The sequence below is a fragment of the Balearica regulorum genome, chromosome Z (genome assembly GCF_011004875.1).
Source record: "Balearica regulorum gibbericeps isolate bBalReg1 chromosome Z, bBalReg1.pri, whole genome shotgun sequence".
In the NCBI taxonomy this organism is placed as follows: domain Eukaryota; kingdom Metazoa; phylum Chordata; class Aves; order Gruiformes; family Gruidae; genus Balearica; species Balearica regulorum.
The window spans coordinates 72,542,400-72,558,104 of NC_046220.1; the positions used below are offsets into that span (position 1 = coordinate 72,542,400).

The 15,705-nt window shown below is 41.0% G+C and overlaps 1 protein-coding gene across 7 annotated transcripts in view; it reads left to right on the plus strand.

Annotated features, from left to right (window-relative positions):
* LOC104634817 (leukemia inhibitory factor receptor) overlaps positions 1–15,705 on the plus strand; it is a 90,144-nt gene that overhangs the window by 56,739 nt on the left and 17,700 nt on the right. For all 7 annotated transcript variants that reach the window (XM_075739900.1, XM_075739898.1, XM_075739901.1 and 4 more), the window contains 10 exons: positions 285–439; positions 1,156–1,276; positions 3,290–3,441; positions 5,184–5,347; positions 6,173–6,347; positions 6,622–6,891; positions 8,906–9,035; positions 10,885–11,048; positions 12,472–12,617; positions 15,432–15,597. In XM_075739900.1, coding sequence (XP_075596015.1) covers positions 358–439; positions 1,156–1,276; positions 3,290–3,441; positions 5,184–5,347; positions 6,173–6,347; positions 6,622–6,891; positions 8,906–9,035; positions 10,885–11,048; positions 12,472–12,617; positions 15,432–15,597 — 1,570 coding nt within the window. In that variant the 5' untranslated portion in view covers positions 285–357. The remainder of the gene's footprint in view (positions 1–284; positions 440–1,155; positions 1,277–3,289; positions 3,442–5,183; positions 5,348–6,172; positions 6,348–6,621; positions 6,892–8,905; positions 9,036–10,884; positions 11,049–12,471; positions 12,618–15,431; positions 15,598–15,705) is intronic.

Sequence of the window (15,705 nt, forward strand, 5' to 3'; positions counted from 1 at the left end):
CCATGTCTATTCTGTTCTGGCCTCAGATAGTCCTGAAGGAGGCCTGTGGACAGTTTGGCTTTGAATGTCTGTGATTCTTGAGGTTCTGTTTGAAATATCTTGCTGAAAACCCATGCATCAAGGAGTGGTTGGGACAGTGAAAAGGTTTGCTTGCCAGGTAACGAGGAGAAGGGAGTTGCTACGCCTGGGAGCAACGCTGCAGAAGAAAAGTAGGTGGAACAAAAAGTGGTGTTTGTGGAGTACCAGCTCTGGAATTTCAAAGTTGGTTTTGTTTTTAATTTTAGAACTGACCAGCTTGTTGGAAGATGACATTTATTCCTGCTTGAAGCTGCTGTTCTGAAAACAAACAGTAGAAGAATGTGGAAGAATTCAAGCCTCTGCTGCCTTTTAGCGCTAGCTATTTTATGTTTAAGAAGCTTAATATGTAGCCAAGAGATAGGTGAGTTTATTGCCATGTAATTCACTAATTACTTTTTTTTCTTTTTGGTAGCTTCTGTACTGACACCATCTAATTACATTGTTTTCCTACTATATGTATGTTCAAAAACTGTCACCTCTGTGGTCCCACATCGTCCTGGGGATGGGGGTCCTACCAGGCCTGCTGTCTACTTTCCACAACCAGTGGCATCTTGTAAACCAGTGCAAAACTGGGTGTTAAATTCCCTGTAATGCAGCTGTGATAGTCTGCATATGCAGTTGATGTAAATGTCCACATCGAGGCCTTCTTGCTGTATATGTCAGCTGTCTGCAACAATTTCACACATTATCATTAATTGCCCTTCAGTCATTAATTGCCCTCCATGTGGGATGATGGAGGAGAGCAAAAAACTCTTTATCATCAGAGCTTGCGGTTCTGCCATTGGCCCAAAGCCTGCTTATTAGGCTAGACTAGGAACGTACCCTCGTATAAAGAAACAGCTGCCTGTGTCATTGCACACAAGTATGAACCCAGATTTTAGGTACTTATAGAAATCTGGCAGTCTGTGGCTGTCTGTAATCAGGCACACAAATCATTCAACAGTTTTAAAATACTGGCCAGACATGCATGCAATAAAAATGTAAAAAGAATAGCTATAGAGGTGAGCAACAGCAGTTGTGTTTCAGTTGGTCATTTTTGACCTGCAGTTGATGACTGTATTTCTTACATGATTTCAGGTTCTCTGGGCCACGCCCAGAATTTGAAATGTTTAACGCACAATTTACGTAAAATGATCTGTACTTGGGATGTCTCTTCTAAAGGAAGACATGGACAAACTGACTTTTGCTACACTACCAAGTAAGTCCCCTGTATACCTGGTTGAAAACTACCAAACTGTGATGAAAGTAAAGTCATTCCTCAGTCACTGTGCATGGAATTTGTGATGATGATGTTTCCCAGCATCTCCCCATCAGTTTTCCTGGGGTGGTGCTCCCCCCAGGCACTGTTAACTCAGGCAATGGTGAGGTTTCTGGCAAAGTCTTGTTTCATGCTAACAATTCTCCTGCCAAAATCTCCTGCTTGCTGTCTTCAAAGGACTGGAAGATGCTTTCATTTACTCAGACTTCTCTGTGTGTCTGCCTAGCCCTTGCTTAGAGTTTTCATGAGGGACGTCTTCATACCAGGTTCAATCCAAAAGGAAATGATAGTTGGAAGAAGCGAATCCTGATGTTATGGGCCAAAGCGGTAGAATATATGACATAAGTGTTGAGATTCACATGCGAAAAAACATGAAAAATCTCTTGGTGGCTGTCTTATAGTCTTTATAAATTTTAAGCTGTCTGGAGAGCATTGTATTAGAGGAAATGTAAAAATTATTCCACAATTACAATAGCTTTTCCGAAATGAATGCAAGTTGAAAATTTTGAGAAACATTAAAAAAACCCTAAATCTTCAGTGTGTTTTTCACTAATGAGAACTACATGTGCAATTCCCCATGCTGTGGGTCTGCCAAATACTTATCATGTGCTAGGGATGAGTTCAAATCCTTTTTGCATCTCGATCCTGCCCCCAATCCAGATATTTGTACTGTCTTTTTTCCTGTAAATTCTGCAGACAGCCCAGACTTTTCCTTGGGGTCCCAGGGCTTGGCTGTACTTCTTCCACCTACATGTTTGATTTTCTGTGTCTAGTTATTCCTCCTGCATTGCCAGCTATCATTTCTTTACCAAAAAAACACGCATATGTGACATTGTGGCCAGAGTTCAGGAGTGTAGAGTTCACAAGGTACTGCCCTCTAACCAAGAACAGCCATGTAGCTGCTGCTGTTTCTCGTTAGCAAAGTAGAGCAGGCTTGGGTCCCCAAAGCAGAGAGGCTGAGGGCTGAGTTTAGTACAGACCTCCCTGAGGGAAAGAGATTCTGTTTTTCAGTTGCCCAAACATCCTTTAATAATATCTCAGTACAGAAGAGGAATAGCCATTCTGAGCACTCAAGTCTCAGCTGGCCTTCGCTATCCCAGGGTACTGCATGAATCTTAAAAGTTCAGCCCAAGCTTTTGACTCCAGCTGATGGGAGCTCCAGGGTCCTGTTCCAGTTCATAAGCGAGTAACAGTCCCTCAGCAGGAAGTCTGGCATTGTTCTCTTTGCGTTCCTTCCTCCCATCGTTCCCCCAAGAGGAAGATAGGGATTTTTCCAAACTTTTTGCCTTTCTACTTGTATATCAATGATCATGAGCAAAGGGACTTAACCCATCTATTATTGTTTCCTGTATGTATCTATGACTTCCAGACAAAGTGCAGATCACGTTGTGCTGAGCACTGCACAAACATTATGTGCAGACTGTATTTCCATCTGGGATTTTAGCAGTTCTCTCCCCTGCCCTCTGCTTTTTCCCTATGAGCTGAGCAGCAGAAGGGAGCTAAAATATTTGTTCTGAGATGGGGACACAGATGGGTGAAGCTGCTTTTTGCACCCATATGCCATTACTTAGAAGAAATGGAGAGAAAGGGAGTCAGGAATCATAAAGGGAGGGGGAGGTACTATTGGGTTTTGGAGGATTTTATTTTGAACTATTGATTCATGGTGGCTGTAGGTATCAGAAATGTGTCTTTTGGTTAAAAAGTCAGTTTTTCACTTTGAGGTGTTCTCTTAACAGCTAGGTAGCTGCAGTATGCAGCTAGTACACAGGGAGTGCCTGTTAATCTGATACTAATCAAAGCCCATACAAGTCTTACTCCTTCAGAGACCTGATGTGGAGCTCTCTTGTTATATTACAGAGAATTTGTGTTTTATTAGTGTCCTAGGAATATGACTTAACTTGCCTTAGCTTCCTATCAGCTGAAATACCTGCTTAATCCTCTCTGTCTTTTCAGTGACCTCCTCCCTGCAGTGTGTCTTAAAACTAAGGAGAAAAGGGTTGAGATTCCAGTCCCAGAGAGCTCTGCGACAGTGACAATAACCACAAACAGCATTTCTGGAACTGCTTTCGCTACCAAAGAATTTGAAATTCACAAGACAGACATCTGTAAGTATCAGGTTTTATGTGTGTACATAAGGCATTTATGCCAGGATTAACAATGCTTCAGAAATGTATATGCTTGCAGTTTTCTTTGACAGTGTTTGTGTATGTAAAATGTTGATGTGCTGAGTCCATATAAATTACCATATATAACAGGTTGTTTTCTTTCCCTCTTCATGGGAAAGAAAACCCCCTCTTATCCACAGATCATAGCAGAGAAATCAAGGGCAGAATGTGAGGAGAAAAACTAAGTACACCACTTACATCCCCCTAATCACTCTTTGCCTTTTTTTTTTTCCTAATTGCAAATTAGGAAGGGTTTGTAAACAAGTTCCTAATCTACATATTGAAGTACCTGCATGGAGCATAAAGTGCATTTGCTCAGACTTGACTGGGGAATGGGACAATAAACTTCCTAGTGCCTGTTCTCCCTGCTATGGAATTAAGTAGTTTATTCCTGCAATTTCACAACATTTTAAGGGCAGTTATATGTCACTCCTGACAGGATCATACTTTCTTAATATATGCCCAACTTACCCATTCTGTTCAAATGTAGATGAAACTGAGAAAATACATGTACGCTTGGGAGGTAGGCTGCGTCATATTGGAGTCATAGATAAGGTAGACTTTTTCCCACCTCCTTCCTCCTAAAGGAGGAAGTTGTAAGCTGAAGATGGCATTGACACCATCTTCCACACTTCCTTATAATTTAGTCTTTAGGCTTAGTTTGCCTCTTTAATCTTTTAATGCAGTCAAAATCTAAAGTCAGTAGCACTTCTTATCCACGTCTCAGTTTTCTTTTCAGCTGAGAGCAGCTCAAGGACTTTAATAAAACACAACTCAAAAATATTGGTCAACGCACTGCATTCTGCAGGATCTTGCTGACTCCAGGCAGGATGAGTCTATCAGGTTATCCCAGGTAGTGTGTTGACTGTGCTGAACACTTTGCAGGCTCTCAGAGCCTTGGCCAGGACCGAAGTTGGATAAATCATGCAATTTAAAAACAAGATTTATCCTGCACCAGGCCCAGTGAACTGTCATAACGCTTGAACTGCTATAACCCTTGCCTGCTTCTCAGCCTCTTGCTTCACCAGCACCCATTTGTAGAAGAGATGCTTCTGTTTAATCTCTCTGTCCTGTCCCCATCACCATGTCATGCCTTTAATATTTCTTGTAGCTTAAAATCATATTCCCCCTTATCCTTTTCAGAGCCTCATGTGAGCTTTTTCCACCCTGTGCTTCTGCTCTCCTTTGTCCGTACTCTAGCTTTTGTCGCAAGTCCCCTCTTCCCTGCTGGTCTCCAAAACCCGCTTCTGCTTTTGGGCGATTCTCCATCATCCTCCCTAGATGTATTCTCCATCATCCTCCATAGATGTGTTCTCCTGTACACTTCAAAGACTATCACCATGTTTCCTTTATCTCTGTGGCGTTGAATGAAGGTTGTGAAAGATATGATATCTTCCTTACTATGCAGTATGAAGACTCGTGATCAGTTACTCACACATCTGCACGTTGAGGTGTTAGAAGAAAATGCTACCTAGTGACTCATCAGCACCTGTGCTTTCCTGGGAACTTTCATGCTCAAGTAATGACAGGGCCCATCTTGTTCTAATTACAGAGGTTGAGTTACGTGTTTGTATGGCTACTGGCCAGTTGAGAGAAGAGAGATGTGGCTGTTAAACACCTGTAGGGGTGCTGTTGCTGACTAATGACTTGAATATGGCTTTTTTCTCTCTCTGTTTTTCAAGCATTTGTTCCTCTTACTCCACGTATTCTTAGTTTAACACCTGACTTTTCAACTTCCACATTAAATCTGAAGTGGATTGATAATGGATCAGTCTTCCCATACGGACTGGATGCCTTTTGGCAGATTCAGATACTCCGTAAAGAAGTAATGGAAAAAGTCACACAAGTAAGTCCTTTACTTCCTTTATGAAAAATATATGTACAATTTTTACCCTCGGTAATATTCTGGGAGGTCGTTTGAAGAAAGCTGACAATAATGAAGGTTGTAGAGCTTTGCAGAACCTGAGTGTAGTCATGCTTCTGGTAGGTAACTTCTTGTTAAGTTTTAAAGTTATGAGGACACTGACTACTATACTGTCAGTACGTATTCAAAGTCCAAGATTTTTTTTTTTTTAATCTAGTACAGGGTTTTTTAGTTAGAACTTGCCTATGAATTTGGCAGATATTTTACACTATTATCTCTGCTTTACTTCTCCAATAGTGTCTGAAGTCTTGGTGGTCTTTAAATGTTCAGTTTGCTTTTTTTCTTGCAACCGGTTATTCCAGGCCAACTTATAGCTCTGTTCTGTAATTTTTAGGAATGAAAGAAAAGATAAGATGTGCGGCCTGGGACTATTAGAAGACTTTCATTTTTGAAAATTTGGAACATTTCCCTGTCTGGGAGAGGCCTAGGATACTGGGATGCAATATATACGTTTTGAAATGCTTGACAAGCTTCCTGTTCTCCCTCAAATGTCTGCCCTCTGCTATTTCTGGCTGGCAGTCTACCTGGCTGGTGGGCTGTTTAGCATCTTAGGCTTTTGTCCAAGTAAATTCACAACACAACTGAAAGTTAAGTGGGACACTCCAACCATCTATCAGGATTTTGTGATTTGCTCCACTTAATTTGCCATTCTGTTGACACCTGGGAGGTTATAAGTCATTGCTAACAGGTGTTCATAAACTCTTCCTTGGTTGTTTTTTGTTTTGTTTTTTTTTTTAAACTTTGTAGGTAACTTACTATTCAAAACTGACTCATGAAGACATCATTCTTTCTTGGAACTGGACATCAGATATGCCTTTGGAATGTACATCACATTATGTGAAGATTCGCTGTTATATTAATGTAACACAGTTTGTTGGCCCCAAGGACTGGAGTGACTGGAGCCCAGTAGAAGAGGTCCCTGGTATGTTTGTTCCCTTGCCACTACATGGACTTTGATCGCATTATGAAAAGTAAGCCAAAATCAGAGGAAGAGCATTTGGCAGTGATGGGCTGCTGCTTTTGGGTGTGTTTTCATGAGAGAAATCATTAGTTAATGAAACCTAGTAAACATTGATTTGTATGCATTGAAGTGCTCCCTAAGTCACATTTTAGCTTATCAGCACCATGTTTATAGCAAATTGTTCATGTGCGGTTTTTTTGTTTATTTTTGTTTTCTACTCTTCCATCTCTGCTAGGAAAAGATACCGAGCCCAATGTGAGTGGGGTGTTTCCTCAGGACACCGTGGTGGCAGTAGGTTCAGATGTGACAATTTGTTGTGTCCATCAAGAAGGACGGCAGATAAAACAGATGAAGTATGAACGAGAAATATACCCAATGATACATCTGAGCAGTCGGAGCAGTGCAATCAGAGTGCTAAATGCCAGTGCTTCACATGCCAGTGGGACAAATGTAGTGTGCGAACTGTCCGAAGGTGATATGGATGGAACTGTCTTGTTTGTAGGATGTACGTATCATTATGTTTACTTACCTTAGGAAAATCAAAATAATTTTGAGACTCTTAGGGTTCTGCTAGGAAGCAAATACTATTGTGGCTTTTTTTCCCCTGGATTTTGGTTTCCGAGGATGAACGAGCATTGTACTTGTTTGATTTCACTGTGGAAACTCCAGCCCATGGAGAAGACAGCAAGGCTGTGAGGATGAGATCTCTTTTTCTAAGGCACTTCTTCGTTGTCTGGAATACTTAGTAGTTTATTGCCATATGAAGATTCATCCTCAGTCTCTACCACTTTAGGTTTACATCTGTTCTAGTTTGGCCCATGACAAGGCAAGAGTAAGAGCAAGAATTGTAAGTGAAAGCGTTAATTTACCAACCAGTCAAATGAAGACAATAAAACAGTTAGACTTGCAACAACAACAGATGCTCATCTAGGGTAGTAGCTCCCTGGGAGCTTATTACAGCAAAGAAACCTAGCTGACGGTTCCTCTTTCCTGGAAAATGTTATAAACATTCTTTTAGTATTTTCTTTAAAGATACTGAATCACTGTGTATCTTCTTATATAACCATGCCAGCCTGAGAAATCTCTTCCAGATACAGATACCTCTTAAAACAAGCTACTAAAAGTACCTGGTTCTTCTTTCCCATAATTCGTCACTTCAGAGATTTGTGTGATTTCCCCACAGGGGTTTTGAAAGTTACCATCTTCCAGTAGCTGCCTGTTCCCATTACAAATGCCTGCCTTTGAACTTAGGGTCCTTGGGGTTGAGAGACTAGACTCAGTTTGAAATTGTGTTCCCAACTCCAGCCTGTGTCTCCTGTCATTGACTTTGTGTATTAAGTGTGTGATAGCAAATGCAAAACAGAATCCCAACTGTTGTGACTTCTCAAGGAGATGCCATTTTTACATTATTTCTGCAGTATTTGCTTTTGTGGGAGAATCTTCCATGTAAATAAGTCAGTGGTTCATGAACGAACACTGTGATAATCCCACAGGTATTTCCCACACAGTGGTTTTTGATGAGCTGGAATGTGGTGAAGTCTGTTTCCTGCCAGTGTTTCTTCTTGTGGTACCTACTTAGTGGGAAGGGAGAGGACTTCTCATGATGCTTTTGATGATAAGAGATATTTGGGGAAGAAAAGGTAGACCAAGTAATTGTGTATGCATACCACCTTGGCTAAGCTTAGGTCTGGCAAAATAAGTGTTCTTTTTGGCCTGCTGCTTATCACTAGATCTAATCCTGCCACTGTTGCCTGTTGTATTAGTGCCCCTTCTCTAAGGCAGCTACGTGGATATTATTGTGCTACCTTCTGGAGAAAAGTGTGTGAGACTTGACATAAGTGTTCTACTTAGTCTCACCTTAGCATGGTTACCCTCTCTGTTGGCAGCACTGCCCATCTTGTCCAGGAAGGCATTCAACACTGCTCTAGTATGGGAGCAAAAAACAAGGTTTAAAAGAAAAAGATGGGTGCTTCCAAAGCAATGGTAAAGAGGACAAGCCATTCAGGGCTTGTTTTAGCTTTCAGATTCAGTGTGGAATTCATTCTAAAGGGAACAGCTCCTTGACATGACTTGCTTGGATAATTCAAAGCAGTGGAGGGGCTGACATGTAAGAAGATGTGACGCACAGCCGACAGCGTTCCTGCATTGCTCAGCAGCTAAACTGATGCTCAGGATTTTGAAAAACTCTTGGCAGAGTTTCAGTGAAACACTTCCAGGTCAGAGCCTGGAGCTTGTGAACATATTTGCATGTGATTTACCAGATTACCCACCCACTTAGAAGCCTAGAGTCAAGTGTTAGTCAGATGGGGCTGATAATAATTATCCATCTGTTTTATTGGCATTTTTTTAAAGCATATTATTTATATGGTTGGAGCAAAACTATTGCCATGTATGTGTGAGGCACGCAATTTAGACCCAGCAAAAATGAATGGTGATGCTTTCAGGAAGCTCGTGTCCCAACTGTCACATAAGGATAGCAAAACGTCGGCTAACTGTTTTGGTTTCCTTTCATGCTACAGATGCCCCTGATATTCCCCAAAACCTCAGCTGTGAAACATCCAACTTCCTGATAATAAAATGCACCTGGAAACCAGGCAGACCCAGTGGACTATATGGAGAACGAAAAACAAAGTACAGTTTATTTGAAAGGTAAAATAATTCAGCACTAAAAGGAGAAAAAATGGTGGAACTGGAATATATCCATTGCTGCCTGTGACTTAAGGCACCATGCCTATTTAAATGAGAGTCTCCATTGTTTAGAGCCTAAAATACTTTTCAAGAGTTTGTGGTAGTTGAAACTAAACTAAACTTGGAGAACCCTTGTCCAGCTTTAAAAATTGCAGTGGGAATTAAGGATGGCTTTTTCCAAAGACTTAGGCCATTATGAACTCATGAGAAAATAAAGCACTTACGTAGTGTGTCAGGCTACTGCCAACATGTAGATAAGACCAATATGAAAATACAGGGAGATAGTGGGAGTCATTCACTAATTTTTAATTTATTTTTTTTATATGCAACCTGTGTCAGAACATCCCTTGGACATTTACTGAGCTTCTGCTATGCAGGATGACAGAAACTCACTGAGGAACAATTGTAAGACAGGCCATGGGGCATTTCCCAAATGCTACTAGTGAAAATAGCAATAAGCCTATGCCAGTTCTCCTCCCACCATTAAGAGCTAGATAGTGTAGAGCAGGCAAAGTGCATGCTACCTGGAAAACATTGAAAGGGACAAATAACACTGGCATCATCCACAGAAAGAAGTAAAGACTGGTATCCCACTAGTTTGTCATACATGACAGGCCATGTAAAGCCTTAAAAGTGAAGAATCATTGTTTTGGAATAGCGCTTGCAAATGGGATTCCTTGGTGGTTGTGATTAGAACTTAGTGAGGAGTTAACAAACTTCCTGTGGCGAGGAGGCTCCCCCGTAATGCCAAAGGAGCAGTCAGGGAAAAGCCAGGAGAGACCTGAGTCACACAAACCGATGGGAAATGGAGTCTCATGGTGGCTTTGAAGCAAGTCAGAGGCAATGAGGATTTAGTTATGGTCACAGATGTCATCCAGGGTGCTAGTGCTAAAAAAGCCATTGGGTAGGGTGCAAAGAGGTGGACAAACAGAGCAGGTATTCAAAGGAAAGGAGCTGCAGTCACTGGCTGCCCATATCCAGCTCATAAATGAGGATATAGTTCAGACTTGTTTTACTCAGCCCAAAGCTACGAGAAGATTAATGTGATGCAGTTCATGCTAAATATTCTCATCCTTGTTCTCAGCCCACACTGAGCTATTGAAATAGAGACTATGATGTGGAGAGAGCTCAGAGCTTAGCTGGAACACAATAAAAAAGCCCAAAGGAAGAAATTAAACTTGTGCTACTCAGTGAGAGGTTTACACAAACTGTAATTAAAGCAACTTCTATATATGTACATACATAGAGATACATACTTTAGATTTTACCCCTGAGGATGTAACTCTGGTCTTGGCTGTTACCAGACTGCCTCTCTTGCTTTTGATTTACAAACAGCTGGGACTAGTGGATGTATCCCAGGTAACAAACCTTAGTTTAGATTGGCAGGGCTGATAGAAAGACACACACGTTTGTGTGTCACATATCCTTAGTTCAGAAAGCAATTAAGAACATTCTTTAAATGCAAATGTATGCTGATCTGAACAACGATACTTTAAATCAGAATCTTAGTTGTGACTTGTGAGGTGGTTTTACAGGACCTACCTGTTTTCCAGGGTTTTGAGAAGTGAGAGGATGGAAATGTTATGCTAGTGGAAGAGGAGAGTTTCACGTGAGAACAGGGCAAGTCATGACTGATGCCACTTTAACCTGCGTTGTGGTGTTAGATATGCCTCTGCAATCAAATCATTCTGTAAGCCGTGTGTCAGTGGACCCATCATTCTTTAATGTGTTTTCAGTCTAGACTTCTGTCTGTTGATAGAAATTATTTTACTCAAAAATTAAGTTGTTCCCCCTTCTTTTTACTTGGTAGAATATCTGGTAAAAATGTTTCATGCGAAGTCAATGAAATGCACAGAGAGCGTGCCTGTGACTTTCCAGTACTGGCTGATCAAAAAACCTACGATTTCATATTAGGCGTCTCCAATCCTATCGGGCAAACAGAGTCATCGCTTTTGGTTGATTTAACTCAAAGAGGTAAGACTTAAGAATTACAAGGCAAAAAGATACGTTTACTGCATGCTAACCATTTGTTTGGTTTGGGTTTGAAGAACTCTGACATGGTATACTTGTCATTATTTTGCTTTATTGTCACCAGTATTTTGCCGAAAATAACGTAGGACATGTCCTGAGGCAACAATTAGTCGTACAGGCAGATGCCAGTTCTTGACAGCAATGCTACTAGATTGGATACACTGCTGCGTGGATAAATGCTACTTGCAATCTAATAATTAGCCAACTGCTGTTTATGTATTACTTCATGTTCTATTACACATCAATAATTAAAATTTAGTTGTAACTTTATGAACTGTAAGTGACCCTGTATTTCAGTGTCTGCTTGTAGGGCAAAATATAATGCACTTTTACAACAGCAGGATATGGAGCCTAAAAAAGTAGCACTAAAAGGTGGAAGGTAATAGCAGGAGTATTACCTGCTATTGGTAATAGCCATGATCATCTGCTGTTGTGGTTTGTAGAAAGAACTATCTTCCTTCACTAGACCTTCAGTTTAAACAAGGAAAGGGGGAAGATAACCACCTTTCTAGTGCTGTCTTGCCTGTCATTTTCCATCTGCCTCCAAAACCACAGCTGAGGATTCAGGGGTTCCTTATGATTACAGCATTCTGCTGTTCTCTCTGAAAAACTGAATTTAAATATGAAGTTGGTGAAGGGTTTTTTTTGTCCATGTCCCAGTTCAACTAGCCTGAGATTAGAACTGTCAGAGTAAATTGGCAGGTCCTAGAAAACCATAATTTGTATCTGTTAATTATAAACTGGGCCATTTTGTACCCAGTTGATATGACTGCTATTTCCTATTTGTTTCCTTTCCTTTCTTTCCTTCACTGTCCACTTAATTGCCAACATAGAGTGCATATTTCCTTAAGGGCAACTGGACCAATTCCAACAGTAGAGATTTTTTTTCTCTGATAGCTATGAACAGTAGTACTGAATATTACTGAAAAATTCCATGAAGGGAGTTTTGGGGAGGGAGAGATCATTTAGGAGTCCTACCCTGTCCTAGTCTGCAGATTTTAAGTTCTAACTTAAAAAGTTCCCAGAAGGTGAATGAAGTTGAGTGAATTTCATCTGCCACTGTGATCCTCTGAAATAGCTCGTGTTTCGCTTTTTTGATAAAGTCAGTGGGAGGGGAAATGTTTTTCTGTGTCTCCAACTCCTTATCCCACATGACAGTACGCTCAGCCTTAAGCAAATCTGTTTCCATGTTTGATAGCTGAGAACAGCATCAGGAATGAGACTGCTTGCGGGTGCCTTCCCAGCACCAGCTGTCCTAGTTGCTGATGGGATCACTTATTCTCTTTGATCTTTTAAAATTGTATTTTTCTGAATTAAAATGAATGGGGTTTGCTTAGAACTGAGGGTTTTTACTTTGTTTTTTAAGTTGATCCAAAAGCTCCAGAAAAGTTAACTGTTTCTGGGAACAGCTCTACAAGCGTCCATCTGCGTTGGTTTATTAATGGCAGCTTTGCTGAGATCAGACTTCTGTGTCAAATTGAAATTAGCAGTGGTCACTCTGAGCGAAAATTGGTAAGTATTGCTTTTAACGGATTTTTTTTCACTGAACTAATCACATTTCAAATTCTTTTCTCTCTAAAAGCATCATTCTGATCATCTTATTAAATGATTAATTTAGTGATGACTAGAAGTTCTACTAAAATCAGAAAAAATTCTGCTGATCTCTGTTGTTGCCTGCTTTTTTTTCCGTTAGTTTTAAACAATTTAGAGGAAAGTCAAATTATCCACCATATTCTTTGGTACTTGGAGAGGGTGCATAGTGCTTTATGCTGACGCTTTAGGTAACAGTCCTTGTGCTTTGTCCTTCCTGGTGCAAACGGTATTAACACATGCTTGTTCCAGGATGTGCGCTGCCCTGCAGACTTCCACAGTGATTGCTTTGGATTGCCTCTTGCAGTCTGTAGTTTAATTTCTTTTTTTTCTTTCCCCCCACCCCTCAAAGAACACTTCATTTGCTTGCTGGCAGCGATTGACGTGCATGTGGCTATAATAGGGAGCTGCTAAACCTGCTTGTATGTCAGTGATGTAGCGACAGGATGGGGAAGGATTCTGCCACTGGGCATATCAGTAGGTAATCCCCAGTGAAGAGCTCTGCAGCTGGAAAGAAGGTGGTATTTCTGGGTGGGGTTTGGATTTTCCAGCATTCGGGCTTCCAGCGGCTGCCCAGCTTTGATGCTCTGCGTCACTGACTGGAACTGCATATTTACTCTGCTGACTGTCAGAGGAGCTTAGGACACTAATGCAGACACCAGCATCAGATACCGAGTGTAGGTGGTGGGAATATATCCTCTTCTTCTGTATTGCCTTAGTGTGGGGTGATCTGTGTCACGGGGGAAGCCTAATGGCAGAACCGCATGTTCAGTTGGCCTGAGATTTACCCCCAAATTCTGTGTTTATGTGTTCAGATGGAGTATCTCTGACCAGCTTGGGGAGGCACATGCTGAATTATTAGGTCTCAGTACGCAGAACCTGAATTGTAATGTGAGCACATCAACCTCAGAGGCTGCTTTTTTTACAATTTTTGTTTGATTTTTTAGCAGTATTCTATTATCCACTGCATTTAGTTACCTGTTGGGCACAGCTGTTGGATACAGCCTTGAATAAAGTCACTCAAGCTACAGAAGTGATGCAGCTAAGACTGAAGATTATTATTATGTACATTGCTTCTAAAATGATAGGGTAGTAGTTAATACATGCTCTGTAAGAGTATGTTTAAAATACTTGCAAAGCACTTAATGAGTGTGGAAGCCTTATGCTTTTATATTTCCTCTGTAATGACATGTTAAGTGGTACCTAGAGATTAGGTACTGCAAAGAAAATCATAGATATCTTTGGCATTAACAGGGGAAGAAACTGGCTTTTAGATGTACATAACAGCTCTGAGAGACAAGCTGTCTTGGATTTTGGTGCATAGTCTGAGATACCATCACCCACAGTTGTCTGCATTTTTCTGCTGCCAACATTTACTGCTTCTGGAGCAGTCGGCAGGGGAAACGAGCACCCAGAGTGCCACCCACCTGCAGCTCAGTTAGCTTAAACTGCTAAAAAAGTAGGTTTGCACAGTTCGATCTAACCAGAGTTACGCTACTCAAAGCCTGGGGCACACACCTGCTTGTGAACTCTGCTGCCAGGTCAGTCATCTGGGGCAGTGGGAGATGGTAAGGTCTTACACTGTTACAGCAGTTCAAGTCACTGTGCCTGTATCTGAGCCCGCAGCTACAGATATTTTGAAGCACAGCAAACAGCTTGGTAGAAGGATTTACAGCCTTGTTATGTTGTCTCTGGTTGCTTAATAAAAAAAACCTCCAAGAGTTCTCTGTAATAAACAAAAGTAGCTGTGAAATTGTTATGGGGTTTTCTATGGCATTTTGAGGATGTTTTCAGAAGCTTCTCCATTCGTATGAGAGATTGTTGGCTTTTTTTATATTTTTCAAGTTGTCATTTGGCTTTAGAAATGCACAATTAGTTGCTTCTTAAAGTCACTTGGAGTCCAGTTTTTGGCAGCTGTGATGCACATGTGTTATAATTAGATTCAGTAAAAAATATTCCCAGGCTTAGGGTTTCTTTAAGTAATCATGAAACTGAAATACTCCCTAGACTCCCACCATTTCAAGAATAATGGGAGAGACTAGTCCTGTCATAAGAGCTGTGAACATAGACCACCTGGGTAAGACCTCGATACTATCTTTTGAAGGAAAAAGGACTGCCTAGGAAGAAGACTGCATGATAAACATCTTGCTCAGACAGTCTGTCTTTAGTGTGCTTCTGTGCATGTGTCTTAGCAAAAAGCCCTCTGTCCACCCAGTTTGATGTGCACTGCACGGTGGAAGTGCAGGTTCTGAATAGCAGAGGTGAAATCCTGGCCTGCCTCATGCGAGCAGAAGTTTTGCTGCGTATGAGAGAGAGGGGGGCTGGTCGGGAAAGATGGGAAGCAACATCCTGCTACTGTGTGCTGAGCTCATCCTGTTGAAGGCTCGTCAGTGCTCTCTCTCCTTTCCATGCTTTACATCTCAAAGGTGCTCCCTACTCTCATATTTCAATTTCTGTGCTATATATGACTTTATTTTGGCAGACCTCTGAAAAAATTTCTTTTGTTTAGGGTGACTACATAGAAAATATTTTTCTTTTTCATTAATTTCTTCATTTTTTTTCATTAATTTCTTCATGTTTTTTCATTAATTTCTTCGTAGGACTTCACTGCAGCCTTTTTTCACACTGTCGGTAATCTTGGGGAAAAATAGTACCTTTTTTGGTGTTGACTTTCAGCATAATCTAGGAGCAAAAAAATATACATGTATCATGTCAATTTCTGCATATTTTTAACAGCACAATGTTTCCATGCCTGGAGGAAAATTCTCCACTTACACAGCTCAGCTGAACACATTGCACCCTTATACCAAATACCAGTTCAGGGTGCGCTGTTCAGCTGCTGACCACTTCTGGAGGTGGAGTGACTGGAGCAGGATAGAAGAGCACACAACGTTGGAAGCCCGTAAGTTTATTTAATTCTTTGTGGATAAAATGGTGAACTTGTGAAGCCGTATATCTTAAATTAACCATCTAAAAACCTAACATTTTAATAGAAATTTAAGTTGTCTAC